Genomic DNA, 23,105 nt, shown 5'->3' on the forward strand with positions numbered 1-23,105 from the left:
CCTCCAGCTCTGGCACCACTCCCAGCCCCGCCCTTCCAACAGGCCAGGAGACCTGGGATCCCACGGGGCCCTACAGCTTACAGGGTATGTGGCCTTGGGCCCTTGTTGCTCCTCTCCAGGCCTCAGCCTCCCCACCACACAATGCAGGAAGTGGTCTGGATACCCCAGGCATCCCCCTTCAGCTCCGCTCCCTCAGTGCTAAGCCCTGCCCTCTCTCCAGTCCAGGGGTGTCACCTAGAATCTGGGCCAGATGGGGTGAGGCTTTGACAGTTAACTGGAGGAGCCCCTGAAGCCACCCAAGTCAGAGCTGAAGAGCGTATGGTGCTCACTCCTCCACCGCACATCCATTTTCCAGAAGAGTGAAACTGAGGCCCTGAGAGAAGGTCGGGGTCTGCGCCAAGACCTGAGTGTTACTGGTGGGATGGTTAAGAGCATGGGCTCTGGGGACAGAAAGACTTAAGATTAAAATGTCAGCTGCAACAGAAACTTGTTACGTGAAGTCCCTTGCCTTCTCAGCCTCAGATTCCTCATCCATAAAATGGGCAATAGTGCCTCCCTCCTACGACTGCTGAGTTGAAATAAGAAAACGCATGTAAAGGGCTCGGCCAGTGTAGCAAACGCTTGGACAATGGTAACTATCATGACTGTGGGTAGTATTAACACAAAGCCAAGTGGCCGGGGGGAAGGGTAGGTGGGGCCCCGACCTGGCTCATCCTCCAGACCAGGAGGGCCAGCCAAATTCCTCAAAGCCCCCCAGCTGTCTCCCCTCTTCGTTAAAGGCCTCTCATTAGTGAGCCTGGGCACCTGCCCCCCCACACGTAATAAGCCTCATTAGTATCTTAGCCCCAAGCTCTGAGCCCAGAGTCTGTGCATGTGCACACGCGTGAGGGTGGGGGGCTGCGACAGGCCACCAGCCAGGAGACAGCATCCCCGCCAACCACACCCCCTCCCTGTCATCAGCAGGGCCCGTCACCACCCAGCTTGTCACCTGCCTGCCTCGCACCCGCACCACCTGTCACCCACCCAGCCCATCACCTGCACCACCTGTCACCCACCCAGCTCGTCACCCACCCAGCCCATCACCTGCACCACCTGTCACCCACCCAGCCTGTCACCGGAGCTGCCTGACAGGCCTCTGGGTGAGGGACAGGAGATGGGGAGGAGAAGACCACAGGGGTGTGGAGCTGGGGGCCCCAGAGACCCTGTAAGACCCCCACTTCAGCTCGGCATCCTGCAACATCGCCATGGCAACGTCTCAGCCGCAACCACTTTCCCAAACATCCCCCCCCGCCCCCCAGGCCCTGCTCTTAGCTGAGCTGAGGCTGAGAAGAGCCTTGACTGACAGCAGAATGGGACAGGAAGGAGCTGCTCATCAGCTGGCTGGCCTTGGCCATCCCTGCCCTCTCTGGGCTTGGTTACTCCATCTGCAAAATGGAGGGGCTAGAACTAGGGAGGCCCCCGTACAGCGGGTCATCCCTTCCCAGCCTGGATTTGCTGAGCCAGTGGCCAGTTAACCTGTGAAGGCTGGTGGGGGCGGGGTACAAAAGGACAGGAGGTTCTGGGTTCTTCCACACTCCTTTGCCCTGGCCCAGCTCACACAGGCTGGGCCTCTGGCCCAAACTCACATAGCAAAAGAGGAGGAGCAGGCTGGAAGGCAGAGGGGCTCTGCCACAGGACTGCCAGCTGGAGATGATGCCACAGTGGGTGACCCAAGGCTGAGTTGGCCCCCACCTCCAAGCTGCATTATTTATAAAACCCAGAGCTCCTAGCCGAGCAACAGCTGCGGTGCCGCCCCTCCAGGGGGCACAGGCAGGGGTGGAAGGGTGGTGCCTCCCGGGGGGAGCCCCCTGGGGTCCCGGGCTCCCTCCACAGCTGGCTGGGGCAGGGGCTGAGGTGGGAAAGGGGCGGCTGCGCCATCCTTCCCCTCCCAGCCCCCTCTCCTCTCCTCTCCTCTCCTCCATGCAGGCAGGCAGCGATAGGATTACTTCTGCATGACTGCCCGCTCCACAGGGTTCCAGAGACCCTCCTGCCTGCAGCAATCTAAAATTCCTGTAGCCCGGCCTCTCTCCCCTTCTCCCCACAGTGAATGCTCCAGCTTCTACCACAGCGTGCCCGCGGCCGCCACCACCACCAGCGAGTTGGCCGGGGCCCCAGGTCCTTGGAGCCACGGGCAAAGGTAGACCCATCCTCGGGGTGTCCCTCGGAACCCTCTGAGGCCCAGGCCCTGGTCCATCCCCTCCGGCCCCTGGTGCCCGTCCAGCCCCACAGGGCAAGGCTCAAGCTGGGGTCGGGCCTGCCAGATGTGCCAAGGAGGACCGGCACATACGTGCAAACACACCTGGTGGGTCCTGGCGTGCCTGGCCACATCCTCTGCTGCCAAAACCTGGATGTCCCCACCTCTGCTCTAACCGCCCCCTCCCTAACCTCACTAATCCTTGCTGCCCCTGGGGTGGGCAGACAGCTGGGCCAGGCCAGCGCCTGTGGCTCCCCAGGGCACAAGAAGCAGGCAAGAGATCGATCCACTGAATTTTTTAAGGCTCTAATGGAGCCTGCCTCCCCAGACTTGGGGCCTGGGACACAGGCGATCTCTCAGGGACCCCTCCCTCAGCATTGCAGTTGCCTCCTCTTTCAGGTCTAGGGGGTCGGGGCACCTTTCTAGGAGCCTTTCCCCCAGCAAGAGAAGAGGCACGAGGGGTCCCTGGGAAAGAGATGGGATTGGGGGGCTGTGAGCAATACCCAGAGGCCCCCCCAGTCTCCCCAGCCCTAATGCAGGCAGAAGCAGCTCAGCCTCTAAATCACTCCCCTCATGCTCCCCTCTGAGGCGGATTCTGTGCATCTGTAATTAGGGGGTGGAACAGATGGTGGAGATTCCATTTAAAATCATGCATCTAGTAAAGTAACCTTCACTGTTGGAACTGACTCCCAGGGAGACCAAGCCCCAAGCCCGGGTCTGGGGGTGGGGTGGGGTGGGAGGGGAAGCATGTCAAGCCAGCACCTTCTCCATCTTTTTTTCCTGAAGCTCCAGACCCAATGTCCCCCTCAGGTGAGCCCAAGAAGAGGAGGATTTGGCAAGCACCTGAGAAACTGCAGGTTGGGGGTAAATCCCCCTGCCCAGACCCCCCCCCCCCACCCATACACGACAGAGTCAGGGCATGGCTGGGTACTCAGAGTTCTTGGCTGCCACACCAGGATGACCAGGTGCCAAGAGCCCCCAAAGAGGCCCCAAACCCTCAAAGCCCAGGCCAGGGTGCCAGAGCACAGGGTCTTGGGTGGGGCAGCTTTGAACCAGATGTACAGCCTCACTGTCCAGGAATGGAAGGCCTGGGGCAATAAGGGGGGGTGGAGATGCCTCCCCAGGCAGAGGAGGCTCTGGGAAGTGGGGGAGGACCAGGCAGCCGAGAATGAGAGAGAGCACGGAAGAGTGGGCCAGTGTGTCTGCAAGGCTGAGGCTATCTGGGGGGAGTTTGGGGGAGGGAGGCTGGGGAGGACAAGGTGGGGTGGGGGAGCGGTGATGGAGAGCGCTGAGGAGGGAGGCTGTGCTGGAACGTGTGATGGTGGGAGTGCGGCTGCAGGGTGAGGTGTGGGCGCAGGGCGGAGCTGCTCTGAGGGGTGACTGGGCTGGGGCCCTGTGTGTTTGTGTATGAGTGCGGGACTGGTGTTTGGAGAGGGGTGGGGCTGTCCCTGGGCCCTTGGATGGCTGAGGAAAGTACTGGAGCTGCAGCTTGCTGGGGAACACACAGAGGACTGCTTGTTTGCGGAGGTGCTGGGATCTGGGGGGTGTGTGTGCGTGTGCGGGATGCACATGCACGTGCACGGCCTGGAAGGTACGAGAAGCTGAGGGGACATTACTGTTCAAAGATGCACCGTGTCTGTGTGTTTGAGGTAAATGGTGTGGCTACAGGGGTGTCCTCCTCTGCGTGGGTGTTGAGGCGGTGTGTGTACGTGTAAGTCACGGGGAGATTTTGGAATGGTGTAGGGGGCTGTATCGGTGTGTCTGGGGACATGATGAGCTGCAGCGGAGGGAAACGCTGGGGCCGTCGGGAGAGCCTGTGGGTGTCTGGTTAGGTGCTGGGACTCTGAGAACCTGAGTGTGTGGAAGGTATTAGGGCTACAGTAGGGTCCTGGGTGTATCTGGGGAGGTGCTGGGATTGGAGGAAGAGTTGATCTGTTTCAGGATGTGGTAGAAGCCTTGTGTGTGTGTTGGGGTGTCTGGGGGTATATTGGGGGTCATAAACATCTGGGTTTTGGTTAAGTACTAGAGCTGTAATATGTGTTTGGGTGGGTAGGCATGTGGTGGTTGTGTGTTTGGGGGTGCTGGAGCTGTGAGTGGGGAAGTGGTTGTGTATTTAGGAGGTACAAGGGGCTGGAGTTGGGCCCCTGTGCCCAGACAGGTGATGGGGCTGCGGGGTGAGGGCGGGTGCCCCTCTGAGGAGGTGAAGGGCAGAGTCCTGGCCTCTGCTCAGGGGCCCACCTGGGGGCTGCCCGCTAGAGCCCCTCTGCCGGTGGTGCCCGCCTACCCCCAGACCCCACGTCCGGGTGTCGAGACAGGCAGTCCATCTGTCTCTTCCTGTGCCCAGGCCGAAGGAGCAGTGCCGCCTCCTCGCTCCCTGGGGGGGCGGCAGCAGATCCCAGCCCACCCATCTGCCTTCAGATGGTCGAGGCAGGAGCCTCCACAAAGCTGCCTGGGGGGCATCCCTGTGTTTGAAGAGGCACGGGCTGGGGGGTGGGGGGAACTGCACAGCAAACAGTCCTCGTGGAGGCTCCTTTGAAAACCACTGACGCCAGGAGAGACCAAGAGGGAGGACAGGGGCGGGTTTGTCTGTCCTCGTACGTCGTGTGGGTCAGCGCCCAACTGTGTGCCTTGGAGCCCCTTCGCATGTGTTCATGCCGGTGGCCTCTGTTCACGCAGCATCCTTGCCTTGGAAAACAGCCCTCCAACCCAGGCTACGAGCTCACAGCCTCACACAGCTACCCCCTCATCCATGCACCCTGCCTACACTACACTCACACGCAAACATCTCCCACATCTGCAGAACACTGCACCCTGGTACACATGCCCCTCAGCCCCAGAGTCCCAGTCCTTCACATGTGTACGCCCATGACACACACCCGCACACTGCAAAGCCAGGTACAGCCACATGCACCTGTCACATATGCATGCCTCCACACAGACATACCCGACAAGTAGCTGTCACACCCACACCCACACACTCCACACACCTTGGGGAGTGGATCTCCCTGTCACCACCATATCCCACCTCATATGAACTCAGTCTCTCTCATACACATTGTAACAGACACTCACCATCCCTTATACCTGTACATACGCGCACATGTTTGTACACGTGCATACACACTCTCACCAGCTCTCAGCTCTTTCACACCAGCCAGTTTCTCTGTGTCCAGGCCAGGCCCTGCAGGAAGGCTGCCACCGGCTGAAAGTGTCTCCTGCCTCCCTGCCCCGCCAGCTAGGTCAGAGTGGGGGGCATACCCCCCCACCATGGCTCCCTGGGAACCCTGATCTTCCCCTCCAGAGAGAAAGAGTCCTCTCTCTGCTCTGGGGTGTCTGCCACTGTTGTGTGAGAGTGTGACTGTGTATGTGTGTGTATCAACATGTTCTGAGAAGCCACGATGAGGCCTGTGTGTCACTGCCTGTATGGGTAAGAAAGCATAGGGACAGGTTCACCGGTTATGTTTGTGAGATTCAAGATGAGTGTGAGAGCAGAGACATGTATGCCACAAAATGTGTATTTGTGAGTGTGTGTGAGGCCAGGCCCCTGTGGACAGGCGTGAGTATGGGGGGGTGCACTTACACAAGGAGACACACAGTGAGTGTGAGTGGGGAGTGAGTGGGAAGTATTCTGGGATATTTTCTGAGACAAGGGGTATGTACATTTGCGAGTAGGGGTCAGGGCTAGGAGAGGCACCCTCCGCAACTCCCTCCCCCTACAAAGAGATCAGGGGAAAGGGGTCTCTGGGATCTGGGGGGAGTGTGTGTGTGTGTGTGTGTGTGTGTCTTCCTCTCTCTTTCTCCCTGACCTCTTTAGCAGCTGGAAACTGAGCCAGGGGTGGAAGGAATGGAGACTTGGCTGGCCTGGGGGTTTGGGGAGGGAAGCAGGAGAAAACACCTTCCAGATTCTTACCAAATCCTTGTCTGTGGTTTGTAGCCTTCAGTCTCTCCTCTCTCTTTCTCTCGGTCTGGGTTTCCCCCTTTCTTTATCTCTTCCTGCCCCTCCCTCTCTCCCCCATATCTCTCCTTCTCCCATCTCAGTCACCTTGTCTCCCCCCTTGGATCTCCCTGTCTCCAAGTCTCTGTCTCTGCCTGTCTGTTACTCTCTCCCCAGGCCCTTCCATTTTTCTGACTCCTGTCTCTGCCAGCACCTCTGTATGTCCGTCTCTCCCAGTCCTGGTCCATCTGTCTGTCTCTCTCCGTCTGCCTGTGCGTGGGTGTCTCTGTCCATCTGCTCCGCCACCCATCTGTCTGGTTGTCTGTGCTAGTCCTTCTAAGGGTGCCCACTCGCTCACCAAGACACCCTCCCCCAGGTCAGCAAAGGCCTCTCCTGGCTCAGGGGGCGGGGAGGGGGTGCAGAGCTGCAGCTTCTGGAAGCTTCAGTAGCAGCTGGCTGAGTGGGAGTTCGGGGCCAGCCAGCTGCAGAAGTGGCCCCTCCCCTGGGCTCCCAAGCCAAGGACCCCAGAGCAGAGAGAGGAGAGAGCAGGGCCTCACTGCAGCTCAGTCTGTGTGTGCGCGCGTAGGGGGAGGCAGGGGGCCTCACTATGCCTTCACTTCACCGTTCCCCCCAAAGCCAGGCCCTGTAGGAGAGGAAGCTTCAGTGCCCACCTCCCTCATCCCCTCACCAATGGAAGAGATGCTGGGGATCCAGGAGGGAAGGGCTGGGGGATGCCAGGCCTTGGACGAAGCCATAGCTTCCTGTCAGATGGGTGGGAGGGGGGCTCCTTCCCTCCTCCCTCCCAGGCAGTCCCTGGGGATCCCTCCAGTGCTGGTCCCAGCTCCGGACATGAGGGGCCCCATAGGCAGTTCTCACCAGCTCCCACAGGGACCATTCCTACCTCCCAGCTGCCCCAGAGCCTCTGACCCACAGGGATAAGGCGGAGGGGGGTGGATCACAAGGGTGTCTCCTCCCTCCCCAAATGGAGGTTGGCTCTGGACATCTGGAGTTCGTGGCCCTGTCTACGCCCTGGCCATCCTGAGAGGCCCCAGGCAGTCCACCTACCATTGCCAGCCCGGCACCACACACACACACACACACACACACACTGCACCCCAGCACTCGTGGCCCACCACCGCCACTCCCTGGCCCAGCAACTCTGAGGGCTGAAAGGAGCCCTACCGCGGAGACCTGCACCCTACACTGACTGGTGGCAGCCTCCAGCAGGGCCCCCGGCACAAAGCCAGCAGCTGGAGGAAGTACCCCCCAACACTTCCCAGGAGGCTCTGTTCCTCCCTAAGAAGAGCTCACAGTCCAAATCCCACAATAGATGGGGAAACTGAGGAAGGGATGGGATGACACAGTCAGTCATTCTTCCTGAGACCCTGGGGTGGGATCATAAATGAGGAATAGGGAATGAAAAGGACGCCGCAGGGGCAGAATCTGGCTCCTTCCTGACCTGCCACGGGCAAAGTCCATGTTGGCTGCACAGCCCTGCACAGCCCTACCGCTGGGCCAGGGTCAGGGGCTGGCTCCCTCCCTCTAGAGCTCTCCTTGCCCCTGGCTGGGCCCCTTCCCTCTCCTCACTTCTGAGCAGCCCTCCCTGCCCTCTCCCTCCCAGCTCTGGCTCTCTCATCCTCAGCTCTTGGAAGCCTAACTCACTGTTTCCCCTTTTCTCTCCCCTCCCTCCCTCTCTCCTGGCAGCGGCGCCTCCCCCTCCCCTGGGGGGGCTCTGGCCACAAGGGTGCCCGCCTGCTCCTCTCCCCAGGCTCTGGCCCCCTCCGCACCCAGGAGTCCCCCCGCAGCTGTTCCAGCTCTCTAACTATACAGAGGTGGACGGAAAGAGCCTAGGTCCCAGGCAAGCAAGGGGAGGGGGCCCCTCTAGACTGGATTTCCTCCTGGCAAACAAGGTGGGGGGGATCCAACCGGATGACACCCCTGGTGTCTCTAACAGTCCTAATGTTCCCCGCTTTTAAAAGCCCGGTGCCTCCTGACAGAGCGCCCACAACCTGTGGGGTGCTGTACCTGCCTCAGGCTCCGCCCCCAGGTCCAAAGAAGAGGTCGGCTCTCTTCCCAGACATTTGGGGAGTGGGGAGACACTGCCCTGGGGCAGGAGCATTAGTCAAGTGACCCCTCTCAGTGCCCGCTCATTTTGGGCTGTGGGGTGGGGAGTAGCACATGCCTAGGCCTTCTTGGTCCCCTGGATGCCATCTCCAGGGGCTGTGATCCTGGCTCTTCTCCTTGACCGTTTTCTCTCTCACCCCCTCATCACTGGCTTCTGTCACCATCTTTTCCTCTTTCCACCTCATGTCGGGCTCTCTGGGTCTCTTTCCTCCCCACCTCCCCCAGCTCTCTCCCTGGGGGGCTCATCTGCTGACATTAGCAACAATGTTACCGTTGCTCCCCCCCTTCAGTTCCCAGCTCCACCCCATCCTGGCTTCCCCCTCCCCGGTTCTGTCCCAAGAGACCCAGGGGACCCAGAGGCAGAGCTGGGCTCCATCCCATAATGGTGAGTTTGCTTGACCTCACTAATCACACCAGAAGTGCCTGGGCTTCTGGTATGAAGGCATGGCACCCTGTGGTCTTGGGTGGCTGGCCTGAGGCACAGAGCTCTGTATTCCACAAACCAAAAAAAAAAAAAAAAAAAAAAAGAAGTTGACTTGGGGTGGGGCAGAGCAGAGAAGAGGGGAAGTGAGGGGGATCAGGTTTGCCTGGAGGAAGCCCCTGTCCAATGGGGAACAGAGGCAAGAGGAGGTAGTGGCTCGAGCCAGCGCTCCAGGCTGATTGAGAACAAGCAATGTCCCTCTGGGGCTCTGCCGGTCCAGATCAGCCCCCCCTAAAAAAAAGGTCTTCTGCCAGGGACAGTTTGCCCTCCAAGCCTCCAGCACAGCCACACCAAGCAGGTAAAGATCCCGCGTCTCTGTCTCTTAATCTCCTGTAGAATCCAAATCCATCCTCCCTACAGTACACCTCCACTTAGCTCAGCAGGGGGTTCCATAAGCCTCCCTGCCCCAATCTAACCAGGTGGAATGGGAGGGGACAAAGCCCCCCAGCTCCCAAGCCCCCTCACCAAAGGCCCCATCAAGGGCTGGGGAGCAATGCAAAACAATCCTGGAACCCACGCACCTTCAAACCGAGAAGCAACCCTGTCCATCCACAGCACCTGGGGGTGCTGGGGCTCCCTGCCCCCACGACCCTGTTCCAGACCCCCCAGCCCAGCAACCATAATAAACAGCAAGCTCTTTTTCTTTATGACACCAAATTCCTCCAAGCCGAACAGCTCCTTCCATCACTACCTCAGCCATAGATCACATTAAAAACTCACAGAGGGCAACTTAAACACATCACATTTGTTTCTCTCTATATTATTTCAATAGTAACGGCATTAAAAATGGATTTTACTGCAGAAAATAAATATCAACACGTGGGCCGGGAGCCCAGGCAGGGGGAGAGAGCCCACCAGGAGAAGGTCCCTGAGGGCTTGGGCACAGCTTAGGCACTGACCAAGGAGGTGGCTCAGAGGACAGACTACACCTGGGGTGGGGTGGGGTGTGGGGGGAATGCCTGGGCAGGGGGCAATGCCCGCCCACCTGGGCACCTGCCCCAATGCCAGACCAAGAGGGACAAGAGTCACTGGTTTGAACTGGTCCCCCAAAGCTCATGCCCTCACTGATCTTTGCAACCTCTGGAGGGTAGGAGCTCTGGGGCAAGAAGTTCACTAGTCTCTAGAGGTTATTCCAACTATTGACACAGCAGAAGAAAAAAATGAATTCAACTTACTATCCAGTTTGATTTTCCATTACTATAAAAATATACATCTGCTCAAAGGAGGGAGATGGCAAGCTGCAGGCACATGCCACCTGGGGGGTCCCCCTGCAGCTCACCACCACAACCCAGCCTGCCCCTCCAGGCGGCAGGGGTGGGGGCTGTGTGTGGGTGGGGGACGGACCAACTGGTAATCTGTCACCTACAGCCCCAGCTCACACAGCTACACACACCGGACCACACGGAACAGGAACAAGCCAACAATAGAAACACCCCAAATGCTCCTGGCAGGACTCTGCCCAGGCCCGGGCGCATGCCCCCGCCCCGCCGGCGGCAGCAGCGGACGAAATGTGGCCACCCTGACCCGGAGGCAAACTTGTCCTCACACCCTGAGCTCTGCCCAGGGAACTGGGGCCAAGTCCCGCCTGACACCAACTGGTCCGGCGGGAAACGCCTGCCCAGCCAGACAGGCACAGGCCCCCCAAGGGTCCCTCCTTGTGCTCAGGGGCCAGGCTGGTGCAGCCTGGCCCTACCTCCCAGGGTGACGCCTGGGCCCAAATTCAGCTGGCCCTGCCAGTCAGCCACTGGTGCAGAACGGAGGGCACCAGGCTCAGCCCCGCCCAGCCCCAGGGCCCCCAAGCTAGGAGGGAGGGGGGACTCCCCACCCCTCCACATCTGGCCCTGGCCCCCAGGGTCTGCGGTAGAGAATTCCCGCCCCCGCTTCTCTCTCTCTCCCTTCTCCCTCTCAGTGCCCGCTGCCCGTCTCAGGGACGGCCCCAGCTCCCGCCTCCGGCCAGCAAGGCCCACATCCTTCCTCCCTCAGCTGGCCCCTTCGCCTGGCAGGAGGCTGGGGGGTCAGGCTGCTGGGGAACCCCTCCAGCTCCCATCAGTCTTCATCCCCAGCCCCCAAACTCTGGGTTGCTGTCCCTTTTCCTGTAGAACAGGAAACAAGGTTATTTCCTAGACTCAGAGCCAGCCCTCTGCCCCTCTGGCTCTGCCTGGGGACCAGGACCCAGCAGGGGAATGCGCCCTTAGCCAGAAAGCAGAGGGATTCTGCAATTCACCCCCAGCTACCGGCCCAGGGGGCTGACAGCTGTCACTCAGCACCCCACCCCCTGGGGAAGAGGGGGCCGATTCAATCAGAGCCTCAGAGGAAACGCATTGATAGGCGATTATTTATTTATGCAAAAGTGAGCCGACTTTGTTCACCAGGTAACCGGGCACGCGGCCCAACCCCTACGGCCCTGGCCGCCCCCAAATCCCTCCTCCGCCCCACACCCGCTCCGGGTCATTAGGTCCCCGCCTCTCAACTCCCAGAGCACCAGCAGAACCTTGGGATTTGGGGGTTGAAGGGGAAGGGCTCCTCCCTCCGCAGTCTCCCCCTTTCCCAGGGCCGTTCCTAAAATCCAGCCTTGTTCTCCGGTCCCACGGTCCCCCCTTCACCCATCCCCGCCACACACTCAGCAAGCTGGAGAGCAAATTGCAGTTTTAAATCCAAAGACGGAGGGAGGGGGAAGGAGGAGGGGGCGCGCGGCAGCGCTGGGTGCGTACCTCGCCCCCGAGTCGGGGGAGCCGCGGGGCGGCCAGGAAACCCGGGAACCCCCCCTCCCCGCGCTCCCTTCTCGTCCACCTCCCCCTCCCCCTTCCCGGCGCTGCCTGCCAGGCTTCGAGCCGAGCCCAGCCGAGCCGCGGGCCCCGGTGGAAACAAAGACCGATCGCACCGCGGGCACCGCAGCCACGGGGTCCGGCGGACCGGACCCGGGCGCGCGGAGGGGGCGCAGAGCACCCCCGGTGCGCTGCACAAAAGAGCCCGGCCGGCCGGTCCCCAGCGGGGGTCTAGGGCTGGGGAGGAGGCGCCACTCACCGGAGTGCCGGGCTGCCGGCTCCGTTGCTCCGAGCCAGGCGAGGGGCTTTGGGGGCCGTCTGTCTTCCGGCCGCGGCAGCGACGCGGGCGCTCGGCAGCTTCGCCGCTCACCCTAAAATCGAGATCATATTTCCCTTTGAGTCCTAACACTATGATAATATCATCTCAGTTATGGTATAAAGCAGGTAACTGATTTGAGAAGGGTACTGAGTTTGAGGACATATTGACTGATTCATTCTACAAACACTTTACTAAGCGACTATGCTAAGGGCCTGGGATCCCATGAAACAAAATGCCAGCAGAAGTGAATCTCTTTAATGAAACAAAGTATGTGGAAGACAAATCATTAAATGCTTACTTACAGTAAAGCATGCAATGTATCCTGAAATAGGATATATAAATGACTATACGTCCAGGGCTTGCCCCAAGAGCAAGTCTTCTCTAAATGGATTCTTTTCTTTTCTCTTTCTTTACCTTGTCTTCCCCACTTATACCTCTACTCTCTGCTTCAGTGAAAGATATTTCTCCTTTCCACTTCTAGCTGAAAAAAAAAAACAAGTCTCAGGTGTCAATTTACTATGTAACTGTGGGTCCCTCTCTGTATTACAAAACAAGACTCAGGGGCCAGTGAGTCCTGATATCATGACTTCCAAAAGGGTCACAAGGGATCTCTGAAAATTTCAATAGTTTTAGTGTCTTTTCTACATCTTTTCCAATGATTCAGGTATGGAGGTTTCTATATCTTGGGCCTAGAATTCCTTCTACTGAGTGGTGAGTCAATGTGGTTTTAGTGCTTATATCCTATAAGTTCTTTTAATTAGTGTCTTATAGCCTCCCAAAGTGTTTATATATATATATATGACTGGCCACCATTTAAAATGAAAAAAATAATTTACATTGCTACTTATCCTCATTGAGTTGCCCATTTAAGAAGCAGAACTACACTGTCAGAGCATCCACTTTTGTAAGAACTTAGCCATAGTATTTTAACATATATAGTAGTTCTCAATATTTACAGTGTATTGGAAGCACCATAGTAGTCAGGGTACTCCAGAGAAACAGAACCAATAGGAGATACATAATAAATATAATGTAATGTATGTAATTGCTTTAACATATGTAATAGGTATTAAACATACTAAATATTAAATACATTGTATATTAAATATAAGCTGGAAGCTAGGAAATCCAGGGGTGTAGTTTTCAGAACTGACGTAAGCCACAGTCAGAGGGCAGGGGATCAGATCAAACACTCAGGCAGAGAGAGCAAATTCTCCTTTCCTCTGACTTTTTATTCTTTTGGGGCCCTCAAGAGATTGGATGAGGCCCACCTACACTGGGGAGGGAAATCTGCTTTACTCCATCTACCAATTCAAATGCTAATCTCATCTGGGAACAGACCCACCCAGAAATAATGTTTAGCAAAATATCTGTGTATCTCAGCATATAGTTGAATTGACACTTAAATATTAACCATTACATTCTGCAAACCTTAAAATATACCAATGCCTCAGTCCAACCCCCAGAAATTCATATTTAATTGGTATAAATTACAGGCTGGGCTTTAAGATTATCAAAAGCTCCCCAGGAGATTTTAATGAATCACCAAAAGTTAAGAACCATTAACATCACAGAACATTTCTTTCTTGATGAGAAATCAAAATGCTTCTCACTTTTAGCGTTGATGCCCTGGGAGAGATATTATCTACCTCTGTAAGGTGCCTTCAGAGTATCCCACTGTACCCCATGTAGTCAGGATTTTCAAACAGGCCACTGCAAACATGTGCCTCCAAGTCTGGTCAAAGTCAATCCAAATATTTTTCCCCAATATGGTAGTAGATGGGTAGAATTTCTTTTATGATCACCACGTTGTATGGTAGGCATAATTATTCCCATGTAGAGGGTGAACTGAGATTCATAGAAAAATAGGGGTGCATATTGCCACAAAGCTAGCAAATGTAAAAAATTAGGAAAAGGTCAAGTTTTCTGATCCGAGTTAAATAAGTAGTAGGTATCCTTATTTTATTTATTCCACAGATACTACTGTCAGGGGTGAGTAGAAAAAAAGCAAATGAATAAAAATGTAGTCAGCCTATGAACGGGAAGATTAGCTAGCATCCTTCACACAAAAGACCTGATATGTATCGGCCACTAGAGAGGTTTAGTCAGCTGTATTTACAGTCCCATAAATGGAAAGAAGCATCATGACAAAAGGAAATTCTATGAATCCAGGAAAAAACACATCAAATTAAATAAATAATTCACAGGCAGAGCAAAGATTACAGAGTTGGCTCTGATAACAAAGTATCTAAAATAAGTGGTGATGTGTTTCTCCAACCACACAGGCTGCCAGTCCAGGTGCAAAGGAAAATAAATAAAACTATTATAGATCTAGTAAGAGTTAAACAGACAATAAAAACCAACAATGGAGATGAATTTTAAGTTGGTGATTCTTTGAACAATCTTCAAAAGATTTCATTTGCTCTGTTAACGCAATGTCAAGTCCATTTTAGAAATAAAAGAACATTTTTCTGCTTGCTAGAGTTTAGACATAAATCCTCAAACTGTATTAAATCAAGATGCTTCTAGAATCATAGCGCTAAAGATCATCAAGGATTATTAAAGAACTATAGTCACTCCCTCATTTTACAGGTGAGAAAACCAAGGTGGTAAATGACTGTGTGATGGCCTTAAAGTCCACATGATTCCCATCAGTGGCCAAAACAAGATTAGAATGCAGGTCTCCCATTTCCTCTTCACTTAATTATTCATCATTCTTTAGTCATTTTGAGCACAACTAGTGCACTGCTGTTTGAAACCTGACCTTTCCAATGGCAGTCAAAGTGCCATACTTTAATAGTGCTTCCATTGTCTTTGACCAGAATATTAAATAACTGGCAATCATGTTCTGAGCTTCTTTCCAGATGAATTATATGTTAAGCTCTGTTTCAATATTGATTTGTAATATACTTTAAAGCATGTTGATCTTCCTCTGGTCTCTTCTTACAGTTCTGAGCTACATGAATGCTAGAGTTCCTAAAATTTGTGATTTTCTGAATGGCCATCTCTACTATGTCCACCAACCCAACAACAATCACTGCTTGTTGCTAGACAGAAAAATAAAGTTAATAAATTTACAAGTGAAATCCTGTGTTCGTTTTTTTAAAATGAAAAACAGAAACCTATTTGATTTAGAATCTAAACCCTAGAAGCATACCCAGGGCTTAAAGAAATGTATGATTCTTCTATGGAATATTGGAGAATTCTTGTTTAATCAATGGAAGCACATCGTTAGTTTACTCAGGTCCCTAAAAAGGCGGAGGACCTCACTTAAAAGAAACAAGTGACTATCTTAGTTAATGTAAATAGAAATGCATTTCCAGCTTATTTATGGTTGTTCATTTCTATACCATACAGTGGTCTGTTTCTCAGGACATCAGTATAAAAGGCAAATTGATAGGTGAGAAGGGTAAGTGGTATAATAAAAAAGTTAAAAGCATGGGCTACATGACATGGACAAGTTACTCAGCCTTTCTAATCTTCCATAGGTACATCTATAAAACAGGGAATAAAACATATTACAAAGAGATATGCTTCTCCTCCCACCATGCTTTGGCCTTCACATGTTTGGGACGCATAGGAGATCCAGTGCCTTTCCCCTCCATCCTATTCTTGGAAGAGGAATTGTTAATGTTATTGGTCAGTAACCAGAACATCTATGGAGCAATGGGTAGAATTATTACATTTGAAAGGGACAAACGTGTCACATGGTTCTGTCCCAGTAGCTCAGCTTATGATTCACAGAATAAGGCATGTTAGCTTAAGCTTGTCCCATGACCTAGTCATCTGTGATTTGGGGGCAAGAGAGAGAGAGAAGGAAAGCCTCAATTAGAATTCCAAAATGAAGTAACAGCGGCTAGCTCACTAGTAATAAGTAATACTTTGGTCTTTTCTGATTATCGTTTCTTGTGTATGGATCCCTTGGCAGGAAACTTAACCACCCACTTCAGAGGTCTGTTATGAAGTCCGATATGGTATAAAAAGTGCACAGTGCAGTGCCTCATATGCAATAAGCTGTCAAAGAATATTATCTAGATGACCTTGGATTTGCACTTAAATGTTTGTTATTAAATCAGTTTGCATGGGACTAGTATCCAGAGCCTCAGGATAAAGTAGATTCATGTGAGTTAATAAATGAAAAGCTCTCTGAAATTCTAGATGGCAGGTCATGCTAAGTCAGGTAAGTGCAAGCTGGTGGCTGGGCGTTCCCTCAGGACACATGTTTTGATGGAATGAGGACTCAGGGTGTAGAAACCAGCTTGGCAGTGGATGGTAAACCATTGCCCAGCACATGCTGCCTCCTGTTAAGCAGAAGGCTCTCATGCAAATTGCTTTCTGAATCGTTAGCTGTCGGCAACCCTCAGCTCTCCTCCTGCAGCTGTTCTTTCTGATTTTGCCTGCAAACTTTTCATATTGGGCAGGCTCCCAAGCCAAACAAGTTGCCCCTCTGCAGGCTTTGTTCCTGGGGGCGAGAAGTGAACCTCACAGATAAGTCAAAGTAAGGATGCACCATGGACTAATACACACTGAAGGAACAGACTCCTGTAAGCTAAGGTGATGAATGCCTTTGAAAGTAATTTTCATGCGGCTTCCTATGAGAATGTCAGCCAGGCTCCAGAAGTTATATGCTGCAATTTTAAAATTATCTGCCTCTGTAGACTTCTAAAGCTTCTATCAGCTAAGAAGTATCTTTTTTAAAAAAGAAAATATTTTTATACAACTTTAAAGACTACTTTCCATTTATTACAAAATATTGGCTATATTCCCCCTGTTGTATAATACATCCTGGAGCCTACTTTACACCAAATAGTTTGTACTTCCCACTTCCCAATTCCAACTCTTAAATTGCCTTTCCCCCCTCCCCCACTGGCAATTACTAGTTTGTTCTCTATATCTGTGAGTCTGCTTTTTTTATGTTATATTCACCAGTTTGTTTTATTTCTTAGATTCCACATATAAGTGATATCATACAGTATTTATCTTTCTCTGTCTGACTTGTTTCTCTTAGAATAATGCCCTCCAAGTCCATCCATGTTGCTGCAAATGGCAAAATTAATTTCATTCTTTTTTATGGCTGAGTAGTATTTATATATATATATGTATGCAAATATATAAATTTAAATTATATATATATATATATAAAATCTTCTTTATCCATTGATCTGTTGATGGACACTCAGGTTGTTTCCACGTCTTGGCAATCGTAAATAACGCCTCTATGATGCTGCGAACATTGGGGTGCGTGTATCTTTTTGAATTATAGTTTTGTCTGGATATATGCCCAGGAGTGGGATTGCTGGATCATATGGTAATTCTATTTTTAGCTTTTGAGGGACCTCCGTACTGTTTGCCACAGTGGCTGTACCAATTTATTACATTCCCACCAGAGGAATGTGTGGGAAATCTCTGTACCTTGTGCTCAATTTTACTGTGAACCTAAAACTTAATTAATTCCCAGCAGCATTAGCAAATAAGACCATGCATTTTTTTAAAAATCTTTTTTTAAGGCATCGTAAATATTTGCTGAATAAAATGAGAAACTCTATCTCGATTGGATGGATTAAATCAGCAGAAACTAAGCTTCACCTGTGATTTTAGCAGCTGAACTGGTTGAGAAATTCAGAGCAGAACAGGCACAAGTCCTCTCTGAACAAGGTAAGGTACAAGAAAAGGAAGGATGGATGTTGTAGGCAAATCATAACACTCTATCATGGCTAAATATAATATCAGGAATTAAATAACTTGAAATCATATAAAAATTTCCTTTACTCGTATGCCCCCTCCCGCATAAAGTGGAAGGTGAGCACAAATGTAAATCAAGCAGGCAGAGGCTCCCACTATCTTATATACGAAATCAAAATTTTAAAGTGTTTTCTTCAGAATCCCTTTTGCCTGGGTGCAGAAGAAAAAGTAGCTGATCAGTGCACCCAAAGGTAAAATGAAAAATAGTAAAAGAAAGTTTTTCTACATTTTTGAATTTAAAATCTGAAATACATTTCTTTAACACTCTTCTTACTTATACCCATGTACCTTAAAAACCAAAATTAAAATTATTGTATTAGAGCAGAGGAGCAAAAATTTCCAGCCAATCCAAAGGTTAAGTGGTGCCTGATACACTGTTTGAATAAAGTTACGAATCCATATCCAGACTCAGCTAGAAAATTAAAGCATGCTGTGATCACTCGGTACGAAGAGGGGTCATGGCAATTGATTTTATTTATACACACTTTCATACATAATAATTTATCAAATTTGTCCTATGCCACTTTCCATGCTTATTTAATCCTCATTTAATCTCTACCAAATGAATACTGTGAAACATGTTTAATCATTATTCCCATTTCCAAGATGTGGGAACTGAGGCAGGAAGTATGGTACATCAAAATTCAGAAATTTTGTCACTCCAAATATATCCAGGTCTAGCTCTTTAACCTGTATAATAGTCTTTTTCTCTTTTCCTTGCCGTGTGAACCTTTCATCTTCTCCCACTGTCAAATTCAAGTGTTAACTCTAACCTCTCTTGATCTCCGCTATCCACTGAAGGAGGCCTTCTGGCTTCCTAGAAAAGCTTCACCATTCTTAGCAGAGTACTTGAGATCTAGCAGGTGCTTTGTTAAGTGAATGAGTTAATAAACATATAAGAGAACATTAAAATTACCATTTAAGGGATGGAGAAACAGGCTCTGAAAGATTAAGTAACTTCCTTCACATAAGGGGTCAAGCTGGAATTCAGATTCTGAAGCCCAAGTGATCACCCTCAAAATAATCTAAGTTATATTCATTGGGATAGAATATGCTCAGTCTATATCCCTCACTAGACTCTAAGGAACAAGAAGGCAGTACTAGGCACCTAATGCACTTCATTTTGGGTAAATTTTTCATTTATACAAAAATACTTGTGTAAAGATAGACTAAAGCCTTAAACTTTCCCTGCTGGATTCCCTGCTCAACTGTGAGTACTCCTGTGATGAAAACTCGCCTAACGCACTGAATGACCTTGACCAAGCAGCTTTCCTTTACAGCCTCCATTTTCTTTTCTGTAAAATACTGTTGACAGGACATGTTCCACCTGCCTCATAGAAATGCGTTTATAAAGCACTTTGGAAAGCATGAAGCTTTCTTTTTTTTTTTTTTCGGTACATGGGCTTCTCACTGCTGTGGCCTCTCCTGTTGCGGAGCACAGGCTCCGAATGCGCAGGCTCAGCAGCCATGGCTCACGGGCCCAGCCGCTCCACGGCATGTGGGATCTTCCCGGACCGGGGCACGACCCTGTATCCCCTGCATCGGCAGGCGGACTCTCAACCACTGCACCACCAGGGAAGCCCAAGCATGAAGCTTTCTTCAAAAGCAAGCAAGTACTTTAAATGTCATTATTATAGGACTCCTTAAAAGGAGCCTTTTTATGGTGAAAAGAAACCTTAGCTTATCAATTGTGCAACTCAACCACAGAAAATTTAAGGCGGAACATGCATGACACAATAATAATTCCAAATAAATCCTTCTAATAGTTAAGTAAAGAGAAGTCAAAATTCTTCTCTGGACTATTTTGATTTCATACAAAGGGCATCCCTTTAGAAGTTATGGAAGTTCAGATACAGAGCCTCAAACTCTAGATTGCAATGTAACATTTGTTTCTGAACTTCTGCTGCCAGTCTTGCTAACAGTTCACTTGCAATGTAATATATTACTGCATTTCATTTCTAGGCAAGAACATTATTTACTCACAGGAGAAATACTTTCCTGAGGAAAGACTGTCTTTGGAAACTTTCAAGGACATTTGAGAAATGCTTCAGCCCAAGCCACAAAATTATGAGCATGCTTTTGTGCCTCTCTGTTCCCAGGGCACCATTTTTAAAAATCTTTCATTTAAGTTTATTGCAAGCATCCATCTTCCCTTTCCAGAAAAAATAGCAATTAACACAACTTCATTGATTTCCAGTTTTCCTAGGTGTCATTTCATAATGCATCTATTGTATGCAGTTCACATCATCATTTTCATCGCTTTCAACATTTTCCATGTTGTCTCCCTACCTGAATTGTGACTTTTTGTATGGAAAGTTTTATTTTTCACTTGCATCTTACTTTGAATAAATCTGAAATCAACATTCAGGATTATTTATTTTTATTTTCTTCAGTATGTTTCTAACTTAGCAAACTATGGGTAAAAATGCCATGTAACAACAGTATGTAATATTTACATAGAGCCCATGTAGTGAACATAGTCCTAAACTCTTACCAAATCCTCACCAGACCCTATAAAGTAGGTACTATTAACCTTGTCATTTGATAGATGAGAAAACTGATGCATAAACTGGTTAAGTAACCTGTCTGAGGTCAGATAGCTAGTGATTACTTTCCCCATCACCGCCATTGTTCAGTTAATGCGTCCTTCCCATCTCAGTTCAAATGGCACTGACACAAAAAAGCCTTTCTTTGACCTCCTGAAAATACTGGGTCTCGTTGCTTTTACAGCATCATATGTTTATTATTCATTTCACATATTTGTGTGATTAATTATATTTGAACGTATTTTTCCTAAGGGTAACTCTAGTCCAGCTGTGCTTTCCAAATTATGAAATCCGGGACTACGTGGGCTATGTCTGTTTTGCGTATTACTGTACTTTCAGTATTTGGTGCATGGTAAGTATTCACGAAATGTGATGGATGGATGAATACAGGACTTTGTAAGAACAAATAAATAAATGACTGGATCAATAAATTTGGTTGATCATAACATAAACAACAGTGCCATGTTAAAAGTTTTCTCTGGGTCTATACACAAACTCTTCTCAGACAGGGTTCCTGTTTGCTGTCTACACCACCAGTTGGAAGAGAAAAAAGCCAATCAAGGTCTGACTGTCATGTGTACAGACTGAAGCTGATGCATTAGGTTGAGAGACAGGGTGGTTTAGGAATAATTTTACTTCTGGCTGAACTATATATAGAACCAAGTCTTACGTAAAAAAAACCCTACTTTTAATATGAGTGTGTGTAGAATGAAATAGGAGCATCAAGCCCATTAATTGCGATATTTAAATATATTGTCCCATTTCCACATTCATTTCCATGAATTTGGATGCCATTAGGTCAAGCTAACCCAAGCATTTACACCACCATGATAAATAGTGAAATATCAATGGATACACAAAAAGAAAATTTCCCAAATTTAGCAGAGAACACATTAGCATGAACTTGTAAATTTAACATTCAAGTTCATTGGCGCACAGAGAACCAAGTGACTTTTGTTAAAGTAGGAAACTTTATGACTATGTGAGGACATGAACATTGAGAAAGTGCTCCCTATTTTAAAACCAGGACCTTAGAAATATTTTAATGAATTTATTTTTTGCGTATCTGCCATCTAGGTAACAGTAAAACTCAATATTTATACATCAGATTTTTAAAACATTGTGCATATATACTGTATACTGCTATAGAATATAAGTTGCCCCCAAATCTCCAAGATACAATATAGGATCAAACAAACAAACAGAATGACAAGAAAAACCAACTGTAATATTTTGATACCTCTTAATTATTAAATAATTATGTTTAGAGAAATAAAAGTTAAAAAATTGTGCTCTGGAGAGTATTTAAAATATGAATGAACCTTCAAGATGGCAGAGGAGTAAGACGTGGAGATCACCTTCCTCTCTACAAATACATCAGAAATACATCTACATGTGGAACAACTACAGAACACCTACTAAACACTGGCAGAAGACCTCAGACTTCCCAAAAGGCAAAAAACTCCCCACGTACTTGGGTAGGGCAAAAGAAAAAACAGAGACAAAAGAATAGGGATGGGACCTGCACCTCTGGGAGGGAGCTGTGAAGGAGGAAAAGTTTCCACACACTATGAAGCCCCTTCACTGGTAGAGACAGGGAGCAGTGGGTGGGGGGAAGCTTTGGAGACACGGAGGAGAGCATGGCAACAGGGGTGCGAAGGGCAAAGTGGAGAGCATCCCGCACAGATCGGTGCTGACCAGCACTCACCAGCCTCAGAGGCTTCTCTGCTCACCTGCCAGGGCAGGTGGGGGCTGGGAGCTGAGGCTCGGGCTTCAGAGGTGAGATCCCAGGGAGAGGACTGGGGTTGGCTGTGTGAACACAGCCTGAAGGGGGCTAGTGTGCCACAGCTAGCTGGGAGGGAGTTCAGGAAAATGTCTGGATCTGCCTAAGAGGCAAGACACCACTGTTTCGGGGTGCACAAGAAGAGGGGATTAATAAAGCACTGCCGAAACGAGCTCCAGAGACGGGCGTGAGCCGCGGCTATCAGCGCGGATCCCAGAGACAGCATAAGATGCTAAGGCTGCTGCTGCAGCCACCAAGAATCCTATGTGAAAGCACAAGCCACTGTCCACACTTCCCCTCCCGGGAGCCTTTGCAGCCCGCCATTGCCAGGGTCCCGAATTCCAGGGACAACTTCCGCGGGAGAACGCACGGCACGCCTCAGGCTGGTGCAACATGACGCTGGCCTCTGCTGCGGCAGGCTCACCCCGCACTCCGTACCCCACCCTCCGCCCGGCCTGAGTGAGCCAGAGCCCCCGAAGCAGCTGCTCCTTTAACCCTGTACTGTCTGGGTGAAGAAAAGACGCCCTCAGGTGACCTACACGCAGAGGCGGGGCCAAATCCAAAGCTGAGCCCCAGGAGCTGTGCAAACAAAGAAGAAAAAGGGAAATCTATCCCAGCAGTGGAATACCTGAATAGACAATGAATCATCCCAAAATTGAGGCGGTGGACTTTCTGTGATTTTGTCTGTATAGCTTTGCTTATACCATTTGTCCTATGGTTCTGTCTGTACGTCTTTTGTTTCTTTGCTTTTTAGTATAGTTTACAGGGCTTGATTTCTATTTTGGTTTGGTTGCTCTCTTCTTTCTTTCTTTCTTTTTTTAAATTACTTTTTAATTTTTAAAAAATTTTAATTTTTTTTATCTTTTATTTTAATAACTTTATTTTATTTTTTACTTTCTTTCTTTTTTTCTCCCTTTTGTTCTGAGCCGTGTGGCTGACAGGGTCTTGGTGCTCTGAAGGGTGTCAGGCCTGTGCCTCTGAGGCAGGAGAGCCAAGTTCAGGACATTGGTCCACGAGAGACCCCCCCAGCACCACGTAATATCAAAAGGAGAAAGCTCTCCCAGAGATCTCCATCTAAACGCTAACACCCAGCTCCACTCAACGACCAGCAAGCTACAGTGCTGGAAACCCTATGCCAAACAACTAGCAAGAGAGGAACATAACCCCACCCATTAGCA

At 50.0% G+C, this 23,105-nt stretch overlaps 2 protein-coding genes across 15 annotated transcripts in view; one reads left to right on the top strand and one right to left on the bottom strand.

Annotated features, from left to right (window-relative positions):
• The window catches only part of LOC307183208 (uncharacterized protein), a 466,052-nt gene that overhangs the window by 391,941 nt on the left and 51,006 nt on the right, over positions 1 to 23,105 (bottom strand). For 10 of the 13 annotated variants that reach the window (XR_013827411.1, XR_013827412.1, XR_013827413.1 and 7 more), the window contains one exon: positions 11,797 to 11,908. Coding sequence is in view for 9 of the 13 variants with exons in the window: in XM_079915402.1 (XP_079771528.1) it covers positions 11,797 to 11,908 (112 nt within the window). In the remaining 4 variants the exon portion in view is untranslated. Of the gene's footprint in view, positions 1 to 1,288; positions 11,909 to 23,105 lie in introns of those variants that run through there. The other 3 variants (XM_079915398.1, XM_079915396.1, XM_079915399.1) reach the window with 1 other exon arrangement.
• LOC307183206 (metabotropic glutamate receptor 7-like) overlaps positions 1 to 23,105 on the top strand; it is a 582,198-nt gene that overhangs the window by 271,343 nt on the left and 287,750 nt on the right. The window lies entirely within an intron of this gene.

Source organism: Stenella coeruleoalba (assembly GCF_951394435.1).
Source record: "Stenella coeruleoalba genome assembly, chromosome: 3".
Classification (NCBI taxonomy): domain Eukaryota; kingdom Metazoa; phylum Chordata; class Mammalia; order Artiodactyla; family Delphinidae; genus Stenella; species Stenella coeruleoalba.